Source organism: Aethina tumida, chromosome 4 (genome assembly GCF_024364675.1).
Source record: "Aethina tumida isolate Nest 87 chromosome 4, icAetTumi1.1, whole genome shotgun sequence".
NCBI lineage: Eukaryota > Metazoa > Arthropoda > Insecta > Coleoptera > Nitidulidae > Aethina > Aethina tumida.
The window spans coordinates 3,451,743-3,475,502 of NC_065438.1; the positions used below are offsets into that span (position 1 = coordinate 3,451,743).

A 23,760-nucleotide genomic window follows, 5' to 3' on the forward strand; every position below is an offset into this window, starting at 1 on the left:
AATAATTTTAGTGATGTTGTAGAAATGTGTAAATGCAAACATGTAAATAGTGTAAGAGCATGTATATATAGCATAATTATATTAAATTATTTAAAATATAAATTATTTTATTATTGAGCCTAAACATTCCATATTTTTTACATATTTACAAACATATATGATAATGAAATAAAATACAATTTAAAATATTCGAAAATTTATTTACAAATTGTATGGTCTTTCATATCTATTTACAATTATCACAATCTCAGTTTTGTAATAGATATACAACCGCAAATAATATTTTCATTAACATTTAAGCAACCTAAAAATGTTGTAAATAAATAAATACTGTTATTTCTATCATTAAAATATAAGATCACCATTTGAAAAGTTTGTCAAATAAATTACTATCATATCCATCTATTCTCATTTGTGGTGTATAAATTTGTGACTGACTATTTGACATGAATTTGTCTTTCTCTGACTCTGTTATATTTACAAAGTTTTCAGTTATTTCCTCTTTACCAGTGTTATCCCTCTTTTTTATCATAGTGTACTCCTTATCACCTAATTTTTTTGTTATTGTGGTTTCTTCATTCCCCTGGTTGTCTCGAATTGTCTTCCTAATTTGAATTGACTAAAACAAAAATTGATTAATTAGTTTTCTTAAAACTTATGTAAGGGTGAACATACCCCATCAGGTCCAGTTGTTGTAGAAGTACTTGAACTCTGTCCAAAGAAGAATGTCTCTGGTTGACTTTTAATGTAGGGCATTGTTGCAGAATTTTTGTCCAGCATTTGATCCAATTCTTCAATTTTCACCCTAATTAAAATTTTATACATAAAACTTGTTAATTCGTTAATGATTTACTTACTGTCCATCCACATCTTTGTCAACTTGATTGTTTCTAGCAGGGAGCTCATAACCTTTCTTAAGAAAATGCTCTCGAAGGTCCCCAGGGTTGGCCTCTGGCTCTGAGTAACCACCTTCAATCATGGGGGGGCTGTTGGAAAAGTCAAATGATCCTTAAACCAGTTGTCAGTGTGGAATGCCTAATATTATAAAGAACTCACCAAAGAAATTGTCAAAGCCAGGAAACCCAAAGCTTTTAAACATGTCACTCATTTGTTGTTCAAAGAATTGTTGCATGTGCGCGGGGTTCGTGAATATGTCGAAATCATTTCTGGGTCGTTCTTCAGAGTTTCGAGGATCTGATGTACTGTTACCGAAGCTGAACACAAACGTTCTTGGTTGGTTATCTTGTGCTGGTGGAATATTCTGATCAAATGTTCTAGAATATTGTGTAATGTGTAGTAAATCCAATTGGAAGTCACCAGTGGTTTGCGTTACCTGTTGTCGTAGGGCGGACGATGATTAAAGCCCAGGAATCCACGGATTTTATCCATGAAATCCATTATTAGCACTTAAATTTGCAATTTCAAAATAACAGTGTCAGCTGTTGAATGACAAAACATCGACTGTTCATTATACCTACTCATAGACATACTGACCGTGCCTACTTTAGGGTCATGGTGCCTACTATGGAAAATTTTCAAGGTTGGACAAAAAAATTGCATAACTGATTATTTTAATCATATTAATAAATTTATAACAAGTTACTCGGTTTTCTTACAGGTCATTACAACTTTTATTATTTTTATTTACTTGTCAGTGAACGTGTCAGTGTCTTTTTCTCAATTAAAAATCTATTGAAAATATATAATTTTTTTATTGACGTTTATAAAAGTAATTTTATTAAAACTAACTCCTAAAAACTAAATAAAATAAGTATATTTGTACTAATCAGAATCGGATTCGTCACTGTATCTTCGAGCTGCTTTTCTTCCTTTTTTCTTTGGTGCAGCCTTCTTGGCTTTGGGCTTCTTGGTAGATTTTTCTACCGGGTTTGGTTTCTTCGTTCCGTCTTCATCCAATTCAAACACCGAATTTATAGATTGTTCTAACTCTGTACACAATGGCTAAAAAATTATATTATTAATGGAGTAAAACAGTTGTTAAAGGTGCTTACCTTCAAGTCAGTCTTTCCTACTTGGATCTTATTACATGCCTGGATAATATTTTTGAAGCACGAGTAAATTTCGGTGTCGTGCACCAAGTGTTTGTAGGTAGGGAAGTTTTCTTGCAACTTCTTTAAGGCTTTTTCGTTGTAATGAATCAATGTGAGGCAATAAGCGATGTTTTGGTGATGTCGCAGGTCTTCTGATAATCTGAACTTAGTACAGAATCTGTCCACTAGATTCTCCATGTGTTTAGTTTTGTCCATTAGTTCAAAGAGGAACTTCATGGTTTGTTTCATCTGCGCATCTGTTACAGTGTCAGATTCTATAAGGTGTGAAAAGATGTCAGGTAGAACGTTGTACAGATTGTTCTCTTTATGTGACAGATTTATAAAGAATGTCTTGCACATTCCACTCAGTTCTGGATCTTCATCATTCAGGCATGTGACCATTTCCGATATATGGCTGTGGGCACGGATCATATCACGTAGAATTAAATTCGACAAAGTGAAGAATGTAGCTTTCCTTATGCAGTCCAATGGGTCTTTCAGTCTAAAATTCGTATGTGTTATAACAATTGAAATATTTGAACACTTTGGAAATACCTTTGACATATTCTTGGCGTCCATGGTTCCACTATATTCGGGAACCTTGTTAATAAATCAGAAAGGTGAACCAGAATTGAACACTTGACCTCTGGATGGACAGTTTTCTCAAATATGGTAAAGAGAAGCTGAATGTTTTCTTCACAGAACCTGCTGGATACCAGCATATACCTAATAAAGGGAAAAATAATAAATTATGATTGATAATTTAGGTGTCAAGTACCTAATTAAAGCAATAACCGCAGCTCCTTGTACCACGACGCAATCGTAGATGTCTGGCCTTTGACAAATACCCTTGATAACCCCAGCTAATTTTCCAAGTCCGCCAGATCCACAGACCGTATCGTTTTCTAGGACGTTCAAAATAAACTCAGCATCCATATCTTCAGCTTGAGCACCTTCCATAACACTTTCATTCTATAAAATTATTGTTTATGAACATGTTTACACAAAAACAGAAAGAAATTACCAAGCTTGCAATCGTGCTTTCGTTAGCTGTGGCGGACAATTTGTCTTTATTCTTCTTTTTGCCTTTCTTTTTGTTCTGATTCTCGCTCCTTTTATTTTCCTTCCTCTCCTCCCTGATGTTATTACGTCGTTTTAACTCCTTGTACACTGTGTCATCCAGGAAATCAAGCTGCCTAATCGCCACTAGCCCCAGCAGCTGACAAAGTCTGATAATCAGAAAGGTGTCCACTTCTTCTGATTGAGCATTCTTCATGTCATCAATTAATCTACCCAAAACACGATTCAAGATGGTCTCACAAGTAAGTTCGGGCTTCGAAGATAACTGCAACGAAGCAAAGTTTAAATAAATAATGTTCGTGCATTGCTAATTACAAATATACTCGATAAATAAAATCGATGGCTCCGGACAACGCTTTGTAATAGTACCCCACAGGCTCAAAGAACTTCTTCACCAGTATCTCCACCATTTCGGTAAAGATCTCGTCGTTCGCCTTGATTTTAAACGGCGGATTTTTGCTCTGCATGTCCAGCTTCTCTTTGCCGGCGACCGCCAGCAAGTCGCAGCAACTACCGAAGAACAACATGTTGTTCTCGCCACGCTCTTTGAAAGCGATGGTAGCCACCAGTTTGATGTTTCGAGTGATGATAGTCTTGCGGCCCAGCGAAGCCATCCGCAGCAGCTCGACGGCCGCCCTCGAATCCTCGTCCGTCACTGAGGCCTTTTTGGTGAAGTACTGCCACAGCATGTCGATGATCAGGTTGTCGAGAACACCTAGTAATTTAATTGAAATCAAAATATTATTAATTTAGAATTTTGGACATACCTTTGGAAGTCCACTCTGCTACAATCAACTCCAAATCGTCCAAATTGCTGATGGGGACAGATTTTACAAGTTCTATCAATCTGTTCACAATTGTATTGGCATGCTCCCTAAATAATAAAACATTTTATTATATTAATAAATTACTCAGTAGTATTTAAAACCTACGTCACGTTTTTCGAGTCTGTTTTGAGGTAAATGGTCTTGAAGGCGTCAATGATAACTTCCTTGCGATCCTGCTCATTTCTCTGCATGATCTTCAGCATGGCCAAGACGCCCTTGTTCGAGTTATCTATGTTAAACTGGTAAGCTGTGATGAAAAACTCTACGGCCTCCTGCATGTCACCGATGGCGGTGGTCTCGAGCAGTTCGACCATCGTATCCAGCGAATTGTCGATGAGTTCGAGAAACTTAACAGAGTCTTCCAGGTAGGTGACGCTGGCCTCCAAGGATTCCATGTTCTTTAGGTCCTCCTCGGTGATTTTCAGGCCTTTATTTACGATATTTTCTCTTAATTCCTCCATCAGTTTGGTCGGGTTCAGGTATATTGATGCGAGGACGGTCATGTACATTGACACCTGGTCCGCCTCATTGGTCTTTCTGAAATTAATAATTGAAAAACTGGCCATAAATTTGAATAAACCATTTCTTACTGCAATTCCTGCCAGTCCACGTTCTCCTTTCCAGCAGCCTTGCACATCAACACTGCATCTTTGAATTTACCCTCTTTTATATAAAGTCGGATCATATCAGCAAACTGTTCTTTTGGTAATTGATTGTCTCCATCATGATCCATTTCCAACTCTTCTTCATCCAGCATCTCCTGAATTGCCTGCGTAAGGGCGGCCTTTTTTTGATTCCATTCATTTTCGATTTTCTCTTGTGTTGCCTGTTTTATGCCCTCAAATTGCTCTTTAATTTTGGCCAGGGCTTCATTGTGGTTTTGTAACTCAGCACGCATCATCTTTAGTGACAACTATAAATTACCATAAAATTAATAGTAATTAGAAAATTGGCAAGGATAAAACACTTACATTAGAACTGAAACAATTATGTGACAAGAATATTGTAACACAACCAATGGCAGACTTTCTGACAAGTGCTCCTTTGTCATGTAACCTTTCTATAACTAGCTGTAAAATTTCATGCTGGCTCTTTAAAGGGATGGCATTTTCCCTTTGTAGCCTTGCAAAGTTTTGTATAACTTTAGATCTAACTTGGGCAGACACATCATGCACATGGTCCATTAAAATCACCAAAATCTCATCTCTAGACTCTCTTTCTTCATCTGTTAGGTCATGTTTTGTTAACACATTTAATACCACTTCAGTTAAAACATTTAAAACTGAATTCCTTAAAGTAGCAGACTAAAAAAGGTACAAAAAAACTAATACAATAAATCATAATGTATAATCAGAACTTACATCATGGGCTAAATACTTGTTCAAGTACATTAGTTCAGGGATCATTAGTTCAGGCAATAAAACAGCTGTGGCAGATAAAATTTGGGCACAGTTTCTTGCACCCTGTGAGTCTTGGTATGTCTCTTCTGTCTGCCACTCAGTGATTTCCACCACCAGATCATGGATTAGACCTTTGCAATTGTAATTTGTAATCAAACATTGTACACCTTCAGGTAAAGAGTGCACTAGGTGTTCATATATTTTGATTAGTTGCACTATTCTGATCACAAAAGATGTGCCATGAGAGTATTCTTTTATAAGAGTGCCAAGCAGATTAAATATCTCCATTTTTAAGTCCTTTTCAATTTTAATTGTGGGATTTTGTAGAAATATGTAGCACACTTCTGAGACTATGGTCACTAAATTTGAATCAACAACTGGTGGATCCCAGAATAAGAATATGTCTCTTTGCATGATATTGTTTAAAACTAACATAATGGCCTTTTTGTCTAAACTGAAGCCCTCATTTTCCTTGTTACTTTTCTTACGCCCCTTCAAGTTTAAACCTTGATTTTTTGCTTCATTTTTTTGTTCAATCAGTAAAATTATTTGAGTATAAATATAGATGGTCATCTTAAGAATGTTTTGAAATTTTATTTTCATCTCATCTGATAAACCCTCTTTGTCTTCCATTAAAAATCCTATAGCTTTATTAAGCTCACATGTAGCTAAAAAGGACAATAAAGATCATACATAATATACGAATATTTGGCTTTACCTCTATGCAAGTCCTCATAGGATCTAAATATGACATCAGTTGGAATTGTATCTCCATGATGTAAAACAGAATAGTATACATCAAAGCAGTCAAAAATAAATTCAGATCCTTCTTCTCTTAGTTGTGATCTGGTATCTAAAATAACAAATCAACAATTATACTAAATCAATTAAAAATAACACTTACTTTTAAGTTTCAGTGCAATATCCTTTGGTCCCAATATATCTCTAACATAATAATCATCTGTTTCATTTAGTAATTCTTGTTTATTTGATGGAATAACAAAATTGAGGTGAGCCATTTTTAATCCTGGAACACCCCCGCTTAAAGGAGCCTTAAAAAAACAAATAAATTAATTTTGATAATCTCATTAGTTTCTAAAGAGTGGTCTGAAGATAAACTCAAAAAAGTATAAAATTGCTTTGAATTAGTGACTAATTAACAACAATTTAAATATTTTACAGGTTAGATACTAAAAATATATCAACAGTTTTGTTATCGTCGTTTTTGTATTATTTAATGTATTTTAAATTGGTTTAAATTTACCACTATAAACTTAAAATTACTGAAAGAGATTTATATCACAGTAAATGCTTTGCAAATCCTATGGTTCATGTTTATGCAGAGATTTACCGCCAATAATATGCCGACATATTGTTTATCATTCAAATAACATTATCTTTGTACTACAAACAGGCAAACTAAAAATACTTACTTAATATTAATGTATCATGGAAACAACAAACATTTAAATAAATCACAAAAACTTGTTGTTACCTTGAACACTTTTCAACACATACCACGACAGTTACAAGAGAATTTGAACAATCTAATTTGATTGGTTGGAAAAGTCCCGCTGTCTTTTGATTGGATGATTGAGCGTCATGATAAATTAGAGTTCTATTTATTTTTAAGTATTCCATTAAATTATATAATTTTATTAAAAAATGTAAAACGGCGTTAACATAATTTTATAATGTGGAATTCGTAGTTAAAAATATACCGCAGAATCAGTCTGTGAAACCCTGTCTGGCAACCAAAGTTGCATCAAGGTAGTTTTTATTATTTAATTTAGTTTTATAAAAATATAACACTACCAGAGACAACATCCTTATGTGCATATAAAACTATATGTATAAACATAAATTAAATAATAAAATAAAGAAAATATTTCAAATTTATTTACGCATGCGCAGAACAATCTGGGGTCAAAGTCGTGTTAGTAGTTCACTGCGGTTGGTACGACTCTTTTGAACTAAAGTAGTATCCGGTAGGTATCGTCATTGCAGTTCTGTGATATTTTATTTATTTTTTCAAAGAAATATACAATTATAAGGTAAAATACCGTGCCCAATTTGATTCTAAGTGATCTAGTTTCAATTCTACGATTCGAAAAGTGTCGATTGTATGAAAATGTTGCAGATGTTGACGGATAAAAAATGTTGTGTTGTTGACATTCGTGAGAGTAACATGCATGTTGTCTTTAATTTTTAGACATGGCAGACGCCGCGAAAAAGCAAAAGGCCGAAAAGAAGACTCCCGCGAAGGAAGCCGGTGAGAAAAAGACCGTGACCAGAAGGCCGTTGAAGAGGCACGGCAGGTTGTACGCCAAAGCCATCTTCACAGGTTACAAACGTGGACTCCGCAACCAAAACGAGAACACTGCCCTGCTCAAGATCGAGGGTACTACAAACAAACAAGACAGTTGGTTCTACGTAGGTAAGAAGTGCGTGTACGTGTACAAAGCCAAGAACAGGACCAGCGTACCAAACAAACCTAAGGGTGGCAAGACCAAGGTACGTGCCATCTGGGGCAAAGTCACCAGACCACATGGTACCAGCGGTGGCGTCAGGGCTAAGTTCCAGAGGAATCTGCCTGCCAAAGCCATGGGACACCGTATTCGCATTGTAAGTACATATTCAAATTATCCAGTTTATACGCTTCAAATATAACATATAAGGAATATCTTATGTTCATTAAGTCTCTTTTTCAAAATTTTAATTATAATTTGTCTTACTATCTTAACTGATTTAACATGATGCTTTTAGACATTTGAAACCTGAACTTCAATTAGAAGTAGTGTTGACAAATTTTACTGATTATTATGTACAACATAAAACTGTGTAATATTTGTAAATTCTGTATATTAATAAGTTCTTTTTATTTCAGATGATGTACCCATCCAGAATTTAAGTTAATTCTTTGTAATATAAATTAAAAAATTATCAATAAAAGTTGGTAAGAATTCTGTGTTTTATTTGTATCTGATGGATAATATCCTGGTGTTAAATTAGTTTATCTTAAAATAGTTAATTTTCCATTTTCTTAAAGTTCAGCAATCACATTTCAGAGGAATCTACCTGGAGAAGCCAAAGGACACCACATTCACATTGTAAGTATATTTCTTTCAAAGAAAATGAATTTATTATTTATAATTAAAATGATGTCTTTAGACATTTGAAACCTGAACTTCACTAAGAAGCAGTGTAGACAAATTTTACTGATTATCTCATTTAATATTTAAAAAATGTGTCGTTTTCTTTAAACTGCATATTAATGATTGTTTTTTGTTTCAGTTGGTATACCCTCCAGTATTTAAATTAATCCTTTGTAAAATAAACAGAAATATATTCAACAAAACTTAAAAAGAACGTGTTTTATTTAATTTCTATTGAAGTCAAATAAACAGTGTCCCTTAAAAAATGTTAAAATAATAAAAATTGATTACAATTTAAGTTTTAATTAATTTCACAATTAATTTAATAATAGCTAAGTAAAATCAATAAAAAAACAAAAGATGTATTATAAATCTTTTATTAATTCATATTATATATTAAAAATATGTACAATAATTTATATGTAAATGCTTTGCATTTTACAGATGATAATTCAGTCCATTTACACTATTTAATAAATAGTATAATACATGTGGCAACATGGAAAGACAAGGGCGGTTCAACAAGAGTCTCCTCAAAACCCCTAATTTAATTAGTAGTCATGAAACAGCCATAATGCCCTTAAACCATTTGTACTCAAAAGGACTTCGTTGGCACCGCCATTGTACAATAAATAATAACATGTCCTGAGTTGCACTTGCACAATCACTTACAACATTGCTTCTCACTTTTCATTTTAATAATTGTCCATAGCAGTTATTTTTAGTCCTTATATAATTAGTTAAAGTGGAACCTAAACTGGAACGGACTACCGTGGAAACCGTGGAAGTGTTGGAAATTGGGCATTCCTCCCCTGCCTGACTCTGGGTCCAGAGGATCTTCACCAGCATCAAACTGTCTCCTCTTCTCTTCGTCGGTCAACACCTACAAAAATGTTACACGATTTATTTTAAATAAATATAAAATTATGAGTATTATTTACCTCTTTAGCTGCTGCGATATCGATGAATTTCTTCTCCGCGATGGGCTTCATTTTCTCATCGTTTGCGTAGTTATCAGGATGCCACTTCTGTGCCATCTTCCTGTACGCCTTAACTATTTCCTTTTTGTTGGCGTTCCTCTTAACACCCAAAATCTTGTAATAATCTCTACTTTCAGCCTGCTTCCTCACTTTCTCAGCCCTATTGAGCCCCTCCTTTGCTCTTTGGAATGAGGAATCCACCTCCAAGGCGGACTTGTAATCCCTAATAGCATCATCGTACATCTCCGCCACTAAATAGGCGTCAGCCCTATCACAGTATAGATTGGGATCGTCGCTATGATGCAGAGCTTCGGTACAAGACTTGATGGCTTCTTCCGACTTTTCATCATTGGAGTAACAGCTGCACAACAGTCTGTTGGCCTCATTCCTAATATTTTGTACCTCTTCTTCGTTTTTCAGCACCTTGTTGGCGTTCTGCACGCATTCCTCGTACTGTTTGTTCTCCAACCCGCTTTCAGCCTCCACCAAGAACTTCTCCACCTTCTTAATCTTTTTGTAGAACGGGAAACAGCTCTTGTGCTCCGGATCCAGCTTCAAACATTCCCTGATACTTTTCAGAGCGTCCGTCGCGTGCCCCAACTTGTACAACAGCTGACTCAGCTTAAAATAGCCTTCGGTATTGTCCTGTTGCAGCTTGGTGGCCGACCTCAGGTCAGAAATCGCCCCCATTTCGTAGCCGTTGTCCATGTGCAATTCGGACCGGAACTCGTACAGTTCTGGCGACCAAGGGCAGACTTCTATCACCTCGCTTAACTTGACGATGGCCGAGTTGTAGTCGTTGTGGCCGTAGAAGTATTCGGCTTCTTTGAGCGCCGCTTTGGTCGGGTCGATGCGCTGGATGTTGAAGTTGGCCTCTTCATTGTATGGATCCACTTTTATCTGGAATTAATTTTTGTTGGGTTTGTTATAATTATTCTATTTATTCTATTATTTAATAAAATTGTGCTTTAAAAAATTATAAGACAAAGTATTTTATATCATTTTTAAGAGAAAATTCAAAACATTTAATTTATTCAATATTAAATAATATTATTAACGATTTAAAAAAATAATATTTTAACAACAGTTTATCAAAAAATTCAGAGAGACAACTTGAAATATTTGATGAAAATGTAGTTTTGCATAAATTACTTATCACATATATTTAAATCAGTGCACATTTGCAAGGTCAGTTGATGTAATTTTGAACAACAAATAATGAGAAAGTAGCACAATGTAATCATTGTGTGGTGCCATGAAGTAATTATAAAATATTTACCTAATAACTTGATAAATATGCACTTAGTTTTATTTGTGTGATAAATAGTTTAAACTGATATTAGTTTATTAATTTTATCAATTTATAATACTCACCACATTGTAAAAATCTAGTTGGGCTAAATCAAATTTGGCCTGCTTCAGGTAGATATTACCCCTGTTGATTCTGGCAGCTGTAAAGTCCGGTTTGAGTTCCAAAGCCTGATCTAAGTCGCTTAGAGCATTTTTAGCTTTGCCCAAAGCCAAATAAACTGTTCCCCTTTTAAAATATGTTAAATAGTTGTTTGGGTCTCCTTCTGCAAAATGCCACACATTTATATGATGTTTTAAGGGAGTTTTTTGCACTTACCAACAGCTGAATGGTAGTGACTAAGGGCGTCAGACAACTGGCCTTTCATCAAATACTGAGTGCCCAGCTCTAAATGCCTGTCGATTTCAGCCTGAGTTGCACAGTCTGATACTAAAATAGACAAATAACATAATTATAAATAGCCCAGTGTCACGATAGTTAGGTTAGGACTTACGGTCGACGAACAACTCAACGAGCAACAACACCAAATACGGCATAAGCATGGCAGACTTTGGGAACAAGTCGTAGCTGTTGAGTACCTGCACCATCTTCAACACACGGTATTATGTTTGTCTCTGGAATATGTCACACACACATTACGAGCCGATATCCATTGAAAGATAACTTTTGACACATGAACACAACAAATCCTCTTCGTGGTTTGATGCTATTGGTCCAGCACCATGTGCAAAATTGTGCGCAATGCGGTCATATTCCCGCATAGTCGCGTAAAGCGCAACATACACGTAAACGTTGGCGGCCAATCCGGAAGCGATTCCGGCGTTAGCAATTGTTTGAATTTGTTCTAAATGCGGAATTTATGATTGGCGGATGCATTTACTAATTTTGCTTCTATGGTTGAACGAAATGTTTAGAGAAATTGCAACTTTATGAAATAAAGGGAACCACGCACAGAATTATTTAAATTTATTTTATTGAATTAAAAATCATATTAAATTTTATTATAATTTAAATTAATTAGTTTTATTATTTCTAAATGTGTTATAAACTATTATTTTCATATTAGTACCCCTTTAAGTATTATTTAAAAACTTAATTTAATTATTCAAATGGAAAATGTTTTTTTTTTAATTAAACAGGATTATTTATTTTTTTAAAAAGCAATATTTTCTTTGTAATACAGATTTATCTGTATTAATGTTAAATGTGAGCAAAAATAAAATAAAAGAAATAATAAAACAGTATATAATTATCTAATAATTACAGTGGTGGACATTAATTAGGAAACACATGCCTATAATTTCATTTAATATAATTATTCTATATTCGTTATTAATTTTGTACCTAAATCAAAATAATTTCCACTTAAATTAAATCTTAAACAAAATAAATACAGAATATGACTAGTCACAGAAATAGCACCCTTTTGAAAAATATATATTTGTTAGATAATTTATAGATGTAAAATCCATGTAATCGGTAAATTATCGACTCTATTACATCTCTCATGATGTCTCAATATTCGAAACGGTCTATTTTTTTTATAAAGCTTTTATACCATTCCAAGGAAAGGAACCTCACCTAAAACTTTTTCTCTACCAGACACAGAGAAAGAGAGACACAAAGCATAAACACCATAAATATTGATAATTATAACTTAATTAACGTGGAGAAAAAGATTAATGGTTTCTTATAGATATTTTTAGATTTATTTTAAGAATATTTCTTCCAGTGATTAAAATAAACGTGGAGAAAAAGATTAATGGTTTCTTATACATATTTTTAAGATTTATTTTAAGAATATTTCTTCCAGTGATTAAAATAATCTGACTTCAATTTACGCTCATCATTTTATCTAAATTTAAAAATAACTCAACACAATAACACACTTATTTGACTAGATAAATAAATCAATAACAATCGATTGCTAGTTCTTAAAAAGAACATATTTAAAAAATCTTTTATAAATAAATCTGAGAATATTAATTTCATTCATCATTCGAAATTTTCTTCATCTTAAAATAGTTGTAAAAACTTTTCTTTCAACAATAATAAGCAGTAATAATAATAAATATTTAATAAACAATTGTTAAATTTACAAATCACATAAAATTGGTAAACAAGCAAAAACAAGTAACAAAAACAATATGTATTAGCTCGGGTGATCTTCGATGAGGTTCTTGCTTCTGTGAGTGTAGGTGTCTTCCTTCAACTCTTGTCTAAAATAATCGATCGTCTTTTTCAAACCTAGGTCTATGTCGTAACGGGGTTCCCAGTTTATGTACTGTTTCGCCCTGCTTATGTCTGGTTTCCTTCTCTGGGGATCGTCTATGGCACCGTCCAGGTGGACTATTTTACTTTTTCCACCTACTAGTCCTTTGATTTTCGTCGCAAATTCTAAAAAATATGTGTTTAATTATAGTATTTTGGTCTCAACTATAATAAATTGATTAAATGTTGATGAAATTTTACATTTTTATGAAATATCATAAATATTAGCTATGTAACTAGATAGTTAAGATATGAATTGTATGTTTATTATATACGTTTAAACAATAATGTAATATAGATATTTAAATTGCCTATCAATTTACATGTATATCAGTTTCATATATGCATGTGTAAGTAGAATTTTGTTGTTACAAAAACAACTGGTATTATGTTTATTTTTCAAAGTTGAATACATTTAAATATTTTGATTAAATATTTTCTAGACTTATATTTAATACTGTATTAAATGGAATTATTTGATTTTACCATTTATCGTATGTTCTATGGGATTCCCCAGATTAACAGGCAGCGAATAATTTGAATTCATCAAACTAATCAGGCCGTCCACCAAATCCGTAACGTATTGGAAAGATCTGGTCTGTTTCCCACTTCCATAAACCTAAAAAATTAACAAATCCTGAATCTAAACTGTAATTATAAATAAACAAGTAATTTACAGTGATGTCCTCATTCTTGAGAGCCTGCAGGATGAAATTGGAGACGACCCGGCCGTCGTTCATGTGCATCCTGGGGCCGAACGTGTTGAATATCCTGGCTACGCGTACGTCCATCTTCTCCTGTTTGGCGTAGGCGTATGTAAGGGTTTCTGAGACACGTTTTCCCTCGTCGTAACACGCTCTTGGGCCTAAAACATGGATTAATTTTTAGTTCTACGTTTAGTTAGTTAATAATTTATTTAATAAAAGCTAATTTAAATTAAAATATATATAGGGAACAGTTTTAGTTATTCATAAACCTCTAATAAATTAGTTATCAGGTGAGTCACCCTGAGTATTGTTTAATAAATAATATTAAGATAAATAATACAGTAAATTAAAACTTTACCTACTAATATTTTACAAAAAATAAATATTAAGCAATGGAAATATGACACCTAAAGTGATATCTGACTGGGCGATAAGTGCCAGAAACAACTTGTTGACCTCTGGTAATTTACTGCAGCAACATTATTACAAGCAGTGCCCTCTGCTTACGCGACGGCGAAACAGTAAGTTGTGACTTACTTAGCGTCCGCTAGTTTGTGACCAGAAACCAACTATTAAAAATGGCTGAAGCTTCCACAAGCGGCACGTGCAAACCAGAAACCGTTACGCCGACCCCAGTGCTCAAAATGAAACGCGTCAACCAAACCCTGTACACAGCCGAAACGGCCTGCTGCTCCACCAGATGCATCCCCGTCACCCACAGCCAATGGAGGAAGGCGGGCGAACGTGCCAACAAACGCGAGAAGAGGGCCCGCAAGCTCATCTCCAAGCTGGGCCTCGACAAGATCGAGGGGGTGAACAGGGTGGTGATCCGCACCTTGGACAAGTTTCAGTTCACCATCACCAAGCCGGACGTGCTGAAGAATCCGGGCACTGACCACTACGTCGTCTTCGGCGACGTGAAGATCGAGGATTTGACAGAGGACGGTCAGCAGTTCGATAGCGACGACTCGAGTGATGTCTCAAGTGATGAATCCTCCAGCGAGGCTTGCGAAGATGAGGAGGTGGATACGGCCAACGAGGGTGAGGAGGAGACCGAGGAGATCATGGTGATGAGTGATCCGGGCACTTCAGATTCGCAGGATCACAATTTTGATAACATTACTAGTGCAATGCAACGTTTGTCACTAAACTAAGGTGTTACTTATATTTTTAACAGAATATTATTTATTTTAAAGAATATTCATTTAATTATTGTCTAACTCATTCATTACATTTATTTTTATGTTTTTGTTTACATAATAGATTGTTGATTTGTTGGAATCCTCTTCTAAAGCTTTGAAATGTGTTTAATCTTCTGTTGTTTAATAATTTAAACTGTTTTTGATCATGTATTAATAAATTATCTTGTCCTATAGGACTGGAATATTCCTTGTATATTTTTAATAATATTTCAATATATTTTAATTCATAAATTTGTTTTTGTTTATATAGTAGTTCAATAAACTGGATAATTGGGAAATTAAGTTCAATTTTTGAATTAAAACCCCTTGTCCTATAAGACTGTCAGTGGCGACACGTGAGGTTTAAAAACTCGGTGAGGCATATTATATAGAACATACAAAAAAAATAATCCACCAACATACATACAACTTATCTAGAATTAAAAAAAATAAGATTTCAATAAGTTGCCATCCTGTGTTAATCTGTGGTTCATTCAAAATTTTAAAAACTATTACCAACAGTGTTCTAGCAACAACCCTAGTGTTTCACACAATTTTTTTTTTTGAAATTGCCAAAGACTATTGTATTTAATTGTCCCACAAACCACAAAAAATTTAGTTTCTTGATTATTTTGATCAAAAATCAAGTTAGACAGTGAATTAGACAGAAGCTGAAACCTATCCCCTCCATTACGGTACCATCTTTCGGATGAACTATCAAACATAATCACCAGAAAGAGCTTCGTCACGGTCTTCAGTTAATCGCAGTCGCCGGTAAACCTAAAACCAGCCAAGATGACCGACCCAACTCCACCCAACACCGGAGCAATCCCAAAAGCCAAGAAGTCCCCCGCGACCGACGAAACCCAGTCCGGTTCCGAACGCAAGATGGGCAAACGCGAGAAAAAGGCGAGGAGAACGCTGCTGCAAATGGGGCTGGAACGCGTGCCCCACATCAAACGTGTGGTGATCCGCAAATCGCCCCAATTGCAGTTCACCATCGCCCAGCCGGAGGTGTACAAGAACCCGAACGGCGAGTCGTACATCGTGTTCGGCGAGGCCAAGCTCCAGGACCCGTCCGACATCGACGAGATGGTGGCCACCCCCGATTTCTTTCTTAACGATCTGCTTTTCGCTAATACGGAAGTGCATGACAATGATGACATCGATGAAGGGGAGCTGTATTTGAGTGGTTGTGACAGGGATGAAGTGAAGCTGGTTATGCAACAAACTAAAGTTGGCCAAGCTAGGGCCATTCAAGCCCTGAAAGATCATCATAATGATATTGTAGATGCCATTATGTCACTTACTATTTAAATTTTTAATGAATGGCAACGTAAATGTTCCATTTGTATCATAGAATTGTTTATATTTTGTTTAGTTTTTGACAGAATGTTTTTTAAGTTTGTATTTTATGTTGTTGTTAGTTTAGTTTTAAGAGAATTTAGTTCATTTTGTTTTAAGCTGTATTTTGAATAGATTAAAATATTCTTTTGAAATACTTGCTTATATGTTTTTAAAATTAAATATAATTTTTTGAATTTCTTCAGGATTGAATCCCCACCTTCCCCTATAAGGCCAAAATAATACTTGAAATAACTATTGGAAAATGGAAATTTTGCTGGCCACTTGTTGCTTCTAGTAAGCAATTTGCTTTATAATTTCTTGTATCAGAGAAATTGAAAATTGTATACTGAAATTAACTCAGCTTGAGTCTTATTTTTTTGGATATACTTTCTGTTTGAATGGATCAGAATATTATTTTAGGAAAATATATAAATAATCAAAATTCACTGGAACTTTACTACCTGTTGCTTGTACAACATTTTTGACAGTTTCTTGTTTTATAAGAATATTAAAAATGTTGTTATAAAATAAACTTTTCTATTTCATGTAAATTTTGTCATATAAGAATTTTATTTTTGTAAAATATAATTATAAATTGAGAACTTAGTTATATGTAATTTGTTACAAATTAAATAATATTTGAAAGATTATCTAATCTTTTTAATTGTGTTCAAATATTTATAAAAAGCTTATAGTTATCTATATTACTAAAATTAAATTTTGTTTATCTTTAGAATGAATATGTAATTGTAAATTATTTATTGTAACACAAAATTATAGTTTGAATAAACAAAATAAATGAATATTTATACATTTGTAAATGAATTTAAAAGCTAAACAATTCAACTATGAATATTTAAGTAAATTTAACATATTTAAAAATTAAAATATTCTACGATTTTAATATTTTTGACTACCAAAGATGTGTTAATTCTAAAATTACATAAGTAAAAATATTATATAGCAGTAATGGAAAGTATGAAGTGCATGGAAAACTAAAATGAGGGAGGAAAAGGATATCTACTCTACTACAATAAATTACACCAAGATCACCAAACCACAAATAACTTTAATAATTTAATTTTGTTGATTACCTATACACACCAAAAAAGGATGAAAGACTATACTCACCAATAGGATTTACATGACCCCAATATGTTTCAGGTTGTGGATGTATATCAGGATCCCCATAAACTTCAGAGGTGCTCGCAATCAGTACTTTGGCATTACACCTTCTAGCAAGTCCTGAAATTTTAAACATCATTTCATTTACTTTAAAGTCTATAAAATCTTACCAAGAATATTTATGGTGCCCATGGTGTTAGTTTTAATTGTTTTGACTGGGTTGTGCATGTAATGTGGTGGACTGGCTGGACTAGCTAAGTGATAAATTTCATCTACTTCTATAAATATAGGATTGACAATATCATGATGTATTAATTCAAAGTTTTCGTGCCCAACCCAATGTTCCACATTTCTTTTCCTGCCGGTGAAAAAGTTGTCAACTACTATGACTTCATGCCCTTGCAGCATTAATGAGTCCACTAAGTGAGATCCAACAAATCCAGCACCACCAGTTATCTGTATAAATATCTGTGGTTAGTTTACACTTAATAAGTTGAAAAAAAAATTTTACCAGGATTCTTTTCCGGGTAACATAGTTGAGGAACTTTACATCTGGATAGGTTTTTGGCACTCGACTGTCCACAGCATTTAGCCTTTGTTCCAGTTCTTTAATTCTCATAGAGGCTTCCTGCAGAGCAAAATTGGCCTTTTGCACTTCTTCCAGGTAGTTTAAGTCATTCTCTGTGTCTGAGATTTGTATTTTATTTGGCATATAAACCTTAACATCTACCACTCTTAATATTATGAACAATACTGAAATAACTACAGAGAATTACATTTAATTTACTAGTTATGTAATGTACTTACTACATAATGAAGCAATACTTAATAATACAAGTCTAGATCTCATTATTGAACAATGTATATTCGCTCGTTCATTTTTCACTTCACTCTTTTTAGTAAACACAGACTCTTGCAGACTGAAAAAAATATATCACGTCGAGAGTTTATTCAGGTATATGTAGCCACTCGGTAAAGATCAGCATGATAATTATGTAGAAAGTTTCACATGATATCAATACGATAAAAAATTAAAATATAAAACGGCTAAAAATTTTCAACCATTTGGTGGGGTTATCTTAATCCAGTGACGTTCTTATTATCGACTACAATAATATGCGACGTTGTCAAATTGTGCGACGCAAACATTATTTGTTTATCAAATAATTAAAAAACAAAGGATTATGGAAATGAATTCGGTAAGGCTTCACCTTAGTACATTATTACAAACATTATTTACGATTAAAATATTTTAAATACGAGGAAATATTTATTTATACCTTTTTTGTTAATAACGAATTTTTTTAATCGTTTATATTGTTAATCGGCATTTATTATGTACAATTTGTAGTATTCAAAGTAAAATGTTAATATAAAAGTAAATTTTCTATGAAAATTTTGAAAATCTGTAGTACAGACTCTGTAGTCACATTTATAACTATTTCAAGCATTATTTGTTACAAATCTCGATTATAGGAACGACCCCGCACAGATGTCAAATAGTAAGGTTATATTTTTGTGAATTTGCATGACTAATGTCGACAATTGTTTGTTATTTTCGTTCAGAGCAATGTTAGTTTGAGAGTCCATCAGAGAAAATTTTCAAAATCCTCCCCCGAACTTTGTGATGTGTTGTCCGCAAATCGCGTTTAAATTATTTTTTTAAGACGTAATTTGATGGCAGCAGTTTGACAGTTAATAATGGTACATGATTAAATTAATATAAACTTCCATCATTGTTAATTATGGTTCTGGAATCAGCCCTATTACGTTATGAACGCACTTTTTAGGTTATAGGCAGGAGCCATTTTCCTAGTGGCAGATTCTTTGTTTAGTAATTTGTTGTGACATGTGATAATTTAGCATTACACAAATCAAAATGATTTCATTGGCAACAATTTGTGTTCTGTTCACATTCCTAATTGACTACACATCAGCAGAAATCTATGCTTTACAATTTGTGAGTATGACTATTATACTGTCAAGACAACAATACAATTTTTTTCAATGCAGGACTCACAGTTTTATTATAATGAATTCGAAGATATGGAAGCATTGTTTGGGCCTAAATTATCAGACGAAGGTAGTAAAGTGTTGTTTTTTATAGATAACAACTTGTTTGTTTGCAAACTTAATGTTTTTTCAGTGTCCCTACGGGCTATGCTACTGTATGCTGACCCACCAACCGGCTGTGAACCAATGAAACCACCCCCAAACAACACAGAAAATGAAACAGGAAAGTGGGTAGTTTTAGTGCCAAGATACAACAACAAAATTAACTGCTCGTTTGAGGAAAAAGTCAGATATGCACAGAGGGCAAACTATGATGCTGTCATAGTCCATAACATTAATTCCAGCCAGTTAGTGCCTATGTCAGCAAAGAACAGCACTGGAATTGTTATTCCATCAGTGTTTGTCAGTGCCAGCTCTGGTATGGCTTTGAAAAGTTACACACATCCACCGTACTTCATTGTGATCACTGGTGAGGCTCCATTCAACATACAGACTCATCTGCTGATACCGTTTGCTATTGTTGTGGGCATATGTTTTATAGTGATGATTATTTTTATGGTGAGTAAATTATTTGTTTATTATTTATTTAAAATGTTTTTAATGTGCAATTTAAATACGACAGAGTCATAAAAATATTGTTTATATAATTTTTAGAATTATTTATTTATTTTCGTGATATTTGTTTTTAAATTATGCTGAATTCAGTATTCAGTAAACCAAATTATTTGCACATATTTTCTGGTCACCTCAATACATTTTTTATTTCCAAGGTTTATAATATTTTGGTACAATATATAATATAAAACTTTTAATCTATCCAATTTACAATAATTATATTTAATTATATAAAATTAATAAATTATTTATACATTGAATAAAATCAAATTTAAGAATCACATTAACAGTAATTTAAATGACTAATTTCTTGATAAAAAATTACAATTAATATACAATAAAATAGCCAAGAGTTGAGTATGAAAAATTGAAATCGGTCGCCTCCTTTGTATGAATAACTTGGCTATTTATCGACTTTGCCAGTGATGTTTTTCCTCTGATAAACTATTGATAATATTCCTGAGATAATATGTGAATAAAGTCTGTCGATGTTTTCGCAATACCATTGTCCAAAATCTAATTAAATATTATTATATCACAAGAATTTTAATTTATTTGAAATAGATATAAACTACTGGCAAACAGACGTCATATTCGATGCATAAAACACCGTGTGAATATCAATGAACTGGTATCATCCAAAACACATAACGACAGAAATAATTATACAACATTGGCAGTTATTGACTTAAACAGATATCCCAGAATGTGGATTATTTCTATAAATATTCAACACATGAATACAATAATGGGAGCAAACAATACGTTTGATGGCCAAGGTCGTTGTTTGTGGGTGGCATTTAACAATTAAAATATTAAAGTATATTAAAAGTAGCAGTATAAATTCACAAACCATAAAATTTACTTTGCTTTTAATGTGGGAAATGTTTGATATATTAAAAAGTGTATTATTGGATGTCCCCATAAATCAGAGTTTTATGAAAACACAGATAAAAAGACTGATAAGTCAAGGCTGATGCAGTTTATTATTTATGTTCGTTGTTAACAGTGGGGGGAATGGCGAAATATTTAATTATATTCAAAACACAATGAAACAACGGAAGTTATTGTTTATTTACAAATTTACAAACGTTCACAATTGTGTTTCTATTATATATCAGTTAAAAATAAATAAGTGATGATCAAACTTTGTAATTTCTGGATCAATAAATGTTTCAATAACATTATGTAATATTTAAAATTAATTTATGAATATGTAAATACAATAGTGAACAAATACTATCCTAATGTTAATTTCCATTTATTTAGTCACAATATTTTATTAAAATATTATAATATTTACACTATATTCTTTCTCCCATTATTCATTTTGTACCTAAATTAAAATGATTTCTACTTAAATTAATTAATTAATTCAATTTTTAACCAATATTCATCTAAATTTGATGTTTTTTGGTGTTTTAATTGAGACTAGTTTTTGTTTCACAAGTATTCAATTGTATTTAGATCAGTACTTTTAGCTGGCCCATTGAGAATCTCAACATTAATATATTTTAATCAACTTTGAACAAGTTTGGATCATGTTAATTATTATTTTCCTCTTCTCTGGAGTGCAGGTTTTTTCTTCTCACTTAAATTAAATTTATTCATTTATTTACGATTGTAAATTCATTAAATTTTGAAGTAATCTTCTAAATGTAATCTTGTGATTGCAGATCGTGAAGTTTGTAAAAGACCGCAGACGACAAAGGAGACACAGATTGCCGGCCTCGACGTTAAAAAAGATCCCCACGTGTAAATACCAACGCGGAGACCCGTACGAGATGTGCGTGATCTGCCTGGACGAGTACATAGAAGGCGAGAAGCTCCGGGTACTGCCCTGCAACCACGGTAAACCACCCAGTCCCCCCGTTCTCCAACCCATCTGATCTCTCCTTTTTACACAGTCTACCACATGAAATGCATCGACCCGTGGCTGACGAAGAACAGACGAGTGTGTCCGATTTGCAAGAGGAAGGTGTTCGCCCACGACGAGTCGCAGCACGACTCGGACAGCGACTCGGACGCGGACGACACGACGCCGTTGATCAACCCGAACAGCAACAGGGGCACGCAGGGCGGCACCTTCGACGAACAGACCGAGAATCCGATCCAGAGGGCGGGCAGGTCCGTCTCGCAGATATCCGGGGCGACGACGAACTTCGTCACCACGTCGGACCATCACAGCATCAACGGGGAGTACGACAGTTTGAGTAATTCGCAGGTGTCCGCGTCCGATGACGAGACCAACAGCAAAACGAACGAGAATCCGTGCGCCAATCCGGACCAGATTCACGTGCACACGTTGCCCGAGGCTGGAGGCGAGAATAAGAATGACTTGAACGTCTGAATGTTTTGCGGGGGACGTTGCTTAATAACTGGAGTTATACTAACAATGCGGCTTCCTCGGGTTCGAGTTGATGTTCGATAAATGTTTGTGTAGAGTTTGTCTGGTACAAATCCGGCGACAAGCATTGTTTTATTATATTCTTGGATTTTAGACCAACTTATTAAAAAAAGCTTGGCACAAATTGACGGTTTACTAAAGCTCATAACTCAATTATTAAGGAACTCTTTAAATGATTTGCTTTATAGCCTTCTAGTCTTGTTTATCACTGTAAAAACTACTTTACATGGTGCTAGCCCGTATAGATCTAATTTTTGACAAATTAAAAACATATTTAATGAAAGAACTGTCAGCGTATATCACAAAAATCTCAACGGAACGATTTTTATATATTTACTCATACTTTAGCTTTGACATTGTTGTTATTGTAACATTTTTTAATGGTTGGTAAGGAATGTTGCAATTAAAAATTTGAATAATTTCATGTTAGTGTTATGTTAGTTATAAAAAACAAATGTATATATAAATAAAAATACAAGGATTATCTTTTGTATTACATATGTGATTCCATTTTATTGTGTATATAGTAGATTGATAGTAAATAAAATAATAAGTGGGAAATTAACTTTTTATTTCTTCCATTTGTTTCGGTAAAAAAAACAGGAAAACTGTCATAAAAAAAAATATCTACCCTCTTTAACTTTAATTGTATTTATATCTCTAGGTCACCATCATGTACTGTTTGTATTTAAAGTATGTGAGGAGATATAATCAAGTGGAATTTTATTTTAATTTCGTGGTCGTAGTTTTATGTAACAGTCAATATGCTCAGAACAAAATGGTATGATATTTTATCTTAATTACGCAAAATTTTAAATTAAAACGTGCTTAATTTTGCTCCCAGTGTTACATAAAATGTGATTATCTAAAGAAAACAAGGACATTAAATAAACATTATCAAAATATGAGTAAGTACAAGCACACATGTTATAAATACAATCAATTAGAAAACAATTAGTTGATGGGAACATGTGAATAAGTAATATAAATCATTACTTTGTTTGTACTATTGTGAACTAGATATAATTTGGGGTGACAGCTAATATCGAATAAATAGAATTTAATAGAGGTAACGATTGCTTGTATTTCCGTATTAATACTACACTAGTAATAGTAGGGGAGTAGAGGATAATAATATTTATTAAACAAGAGAACTAGAACCCTTTGAATTTGTCTACTCCAGTAAATGGTATATTATTTTATAAATTAAGTTGATTTAAGTGAAAAATTTAGTCTAGTTTACACAAGGTAAGTAAATTTTACATATTAGATCAACAAAAACATGCATTTAT

At 33.5% G+C, this 23,760-nt stretch overlaps 6 protein-coding genes across 8 annotated transcripts; 2 read left to right on the forward strand and 4 right to left on the reverse strand.

The window, feature by feature from the left end:
- Nucleotides 1–179: 179 nt before the first annotated feature.
- On the reverse strand, nucleotides 180–1,462 carry LOC109597226 (uncharacterized). The gene is made up of 6 exons (XM_049966118.1): nucleotides 1,334–1,462; nucleotides 1,057–1,274; nucleotides 858–1,008; nucleotides 676–805; nucleotides 363–619; nucleotides 180–304 (listed from the first exon to the last, which is right to left on the reverse strand). Exons 1-6 carry the CDS (start codon nucleotides 1,396–1,398, stop codon nucleotides 289–291), a joined length of 837 nt encoding a protein of 278 aa, XP_049822075.1. The 5' UTR covers nucleotides 1,399–1,462; the 3' UTR covers nucleotides 180–288.
- A 230-nt stretch (nucleotides 1,463–1,692) lies between these two features.
- Nucleotides 1,693–6,881, reverse strand: LOC109597225 (condensin complex subunit 1). The gene is made up of 14 exons (XM_020012869.2): nucleotides 6,792–6,881; nucleotides 6,263–6,410; nucleotides 6,077–6,211; nucleotides 5,320–6,026; nucleotides 4,930–5,262; nucleotides 4,549–4,871; nucleotides 4,064–4,495; nucleotides 3,899–4,005; nucleotides 3,455–3,846; nucleotides 3,076–3,396; nucleotides 2,830–3,023; nucleotides 2,607–2,777; nucleotides 2,013–2,553; nucleotides 1,693–1,962 (listed from the first exon to the last, which is right to left on the reverse strand). The coding sequence occupies exons 2-14, from the start codon at nucleotides 6,375–6,377 to the stop codon at nucleotides 1,783–1,785; spliced, it is 3,951 nt and encodes a 1,316-aa protein (XP_019868428.2). The 5' UTR covers nucleotides 6,378–6,410; nucleotides 6,792–6,881; the 3' UTR covers nucleotides 1,693–1,782.
- A 342-nt stretch (nucleotides 6,882–7,223) lies between these two features.
- LOC109597218 (60S ribosomal protein L35a) lies at nucleotides 7,224–8,321 on the forward strand. 2 transcript variants are annotated; one of them, XM_020012862.2, is made up of 3 exons: nucleotides 7,224–7,346; nucleotides 7,571–7,983; nucleotides 8,246–8,321. In XM_020012862.2, exons 2-3 carry the CDS (start codon nucleotides 7,573–7,575, stop codon nucleotides 8,267–8,269), a joined length of 435 nt encoding a protein of 144 aa, XP_019868421.1. In that variant the 5' UTR covers nucleotides 7,224–7,346; nucleotides 7,571–7,572; the 3' UTR covers nucleotides 8,270–8,321. The 2 variants fall into 2 exon arrangements, with proteins under 2 accessions (XP_019868421.1, XP_019868420.1); XM_020012861.2 differs by lacking the exon at nucleotides 7,224–7,346 and adding an exon at nucleotides 7,347–7,412.
- Nucleotides 8,322–8,874: 553 nt separating this feature from the next.
- LOC109597213 (dnaJ homolog subfamily C member 3) lies at nucleotides 8,875–11,703 on the reverse strand. The gene is made up of 5 exons (XM_020012855.2): nucleotides 11,296–11,703; nucleotides 11,121–11,231; nucleotides 10,868–11,067; nucleotides 9,455–10,393; nucleotides 8,875–9,396 (listed from the first exon to the last, which is right to left on the reverse strand). The coding sequence occupies exons 1-5, from the start codon at nucleotides 11,387–11,389 to the stop codon at nucleotides 9,250–9,252; spliced, it is 1,491 nt and encodes a 496-aa protein (XP_019868414.2). The 5' UTR covers nucleotides 11,390–11,703; the 3' UTR covers nucleotides 8,875–9,249.
- Nucleotides 11,704–12,864: 1,161 nt separating this feature from the next.
- Nucleotides 12,865–18,511, reverse strand: LOC109597217 (UDP-glucuronic acid decarboxylase 1). 2 transcript variants are annotated; one of them, XM_049965970.1, is made up of 7 exons: nucleotides 18,241–18,511; nucleotides 17,945–18,186; nucleotides 17,604–17,889; nucleotides 17,440–17,553; nucleotides 13,751–13,938; nucleotides 13,560–13,692; nucleotides 12,865–13,199 (listed from the first exon to the last, which is right to left on the reverse strand). In XM_049965970.1, the coding sequence occupies exons 1-7, from the start codon at nucleotides 18,281–18,283 to the stop codon at nucleotides 12,955–12,957; spliced, it is 1,251 nt and encodes a 416-aa protein (XP_049821927.1). In that variant the 5' UTR covers nucleotides 18,284–18,511; the 3' UTR covers nucleotides 12,865–12,954. The 2 variants fall into 2 exon arrangements, with proteins under 2 accessions (XP_049821927.1, XP_049821926.1); XM_049965969.1 differs by having other exon boundaries at nucleotides 17,945–18,195.
- A 435-nt stretch (nucleotides 18,512–18,946) lies between these two features.
- Nucleotides 18,947–23,029, forward strand: LOC109607137 (E3 ubiquitin-protein ligase RNF13). Its single transcript, XM_020023660.2, has 6 exons — nucleotides 18,947–19,137; nucleotides 19,224–19,393; nucleotides 19,447–19,516; nucleotides 19,580–20,004; nucleotides 21,738–21,912; nucleotides 21,969–23,029. Exons 2-6 carry the CDS (start codon nucleotides 19,313–19,315, stop codon nucleotides 22,409–22,411), a joined length of 1,194 nt encoding a protein of 397 aa, XP_019879219.1. The 5' UTR covers nucleotides 18,947–19,137; nucleotides 19,224–19,312; the 3' UTR covers nucleotides 22,412–23,029.
- The last annotated feature ends 731 nt before the right edge of the window (nucleotides 23,030–23,760 follow it).

Bases quoted from the DNA above. Each gene is read 5' to 3' on its own strand.
- LOC109597217 (XM_049965969.1), bottom strand. From the start codon at position 18,283: ATGAGATCTAGACTTGTATTATTAAGTATTGCTTCATTATGTA. The intron at 17,890-17,944 runs GTAAAATTTTTT...ATATTTATACAG, and splicing joins TTACCCGGAAAAGAATCCTG to ATAACTGGTGGTGCTGGATT. The intron at 13,693-13,750 runs GTAAATTACTTG...TTAATTTTTTAG, and splicing joins TCAAGAATGAGGACATCACT to GTTTATGGAAGTGGGAAACA.
- LOC109597225 (XM_020012869.2), bottom strand. From the start codon at position 6,377: ATGGCTCACCTCAATTTTGTTATTCCATCAAATAAACAAGAATTACTA. The intron at 6,212-6,262 runs GTAAGTGTTATT...TTGTTATTTTAG, and splicing joins TATTGCACTGAAACTTAAAA to ATACCAGATCACAACTAAGA. The intron at 6,027-6,076 runs GTAAAGCCAAAT...TGTCCTTTTTAG, and splicing joins CTATGAGGACTTGCATAGAG to CTACATGTGAGCTTAATAAA.
- LOC109597213 (XM_020012855.2), bottom strand. From the start codon at position 11,389: ATGGTGCAGGTACTCAACAGCTACGACTTGTTCCCAAAGTCTGCCATG. The intron at 10,394-10,867 runs GTGAGTATTATA...AATTAATTCCAG, and splicing joins AACTAGATTTTTACAATGTG to ATAAAAGTGGATCCATACAA. The intron at 9,397-9,454 runs GTAAATAATACT...ACATTTTTGTAG, and splicing joins ATATCGCAGCAGCTAAAGAG to GTGTTGACCGACGAAGAGAA.
- LOC109597218 (XM_020012862.2), top strand. From the start codon at position 7,573: ATGGCAGACGCCGCGAAAAAGCAAAAGGCCGAAAAGAAGACTCCCGCG. The intron at 7,984-8,245 runs GTAAGTACATAT...TTTTTATTTCAG, and splicing joins TGGGACACCGTATTCGCATT to ATGATGTACCCATCCAGAAT.
- LOC109607137 (XM_020023660.2), top strand. From the start codon at position 19,313: ATGATTTCATTGGCAACAATTTGTGTTCTGTTCACATTCCTAATTGAC. The intron at 19,394-19,446 runs GTGAGTATGACT...TTTTCAATGCAG, and splicing joins AAATCTATGCTTTACAATTT to GACTCACAGTTTTATTATAA. The intron at 21,913-21,968 runs GTAAACCACCCA...CTTTTTACACAG, and splicing joins GGTACTGCCCTGCAACCACG to TCTACCACATGAAATGCATC.
- LOC109597226 (XM_049966118.1), bottom strand. From the start codon at position 1,398: ATGGATTTCATGGATAAAATCCGTGGATTCCTGGGCTTTAATCATCGT. The intron at 806-857 runs GTAAGTAAATCA...AATTTTAATTAG, and splicing joins GACAAAGATGTGGATGGACA to GGTGAAAATTGAAGAATTGG. The intron at 620-675 runs GTATGTTCACCC...TTTTTGTTTTAG, and splicing joins CAACAACTGGACCTGATGGG to TCAATTCAAATTAGGAAGAC.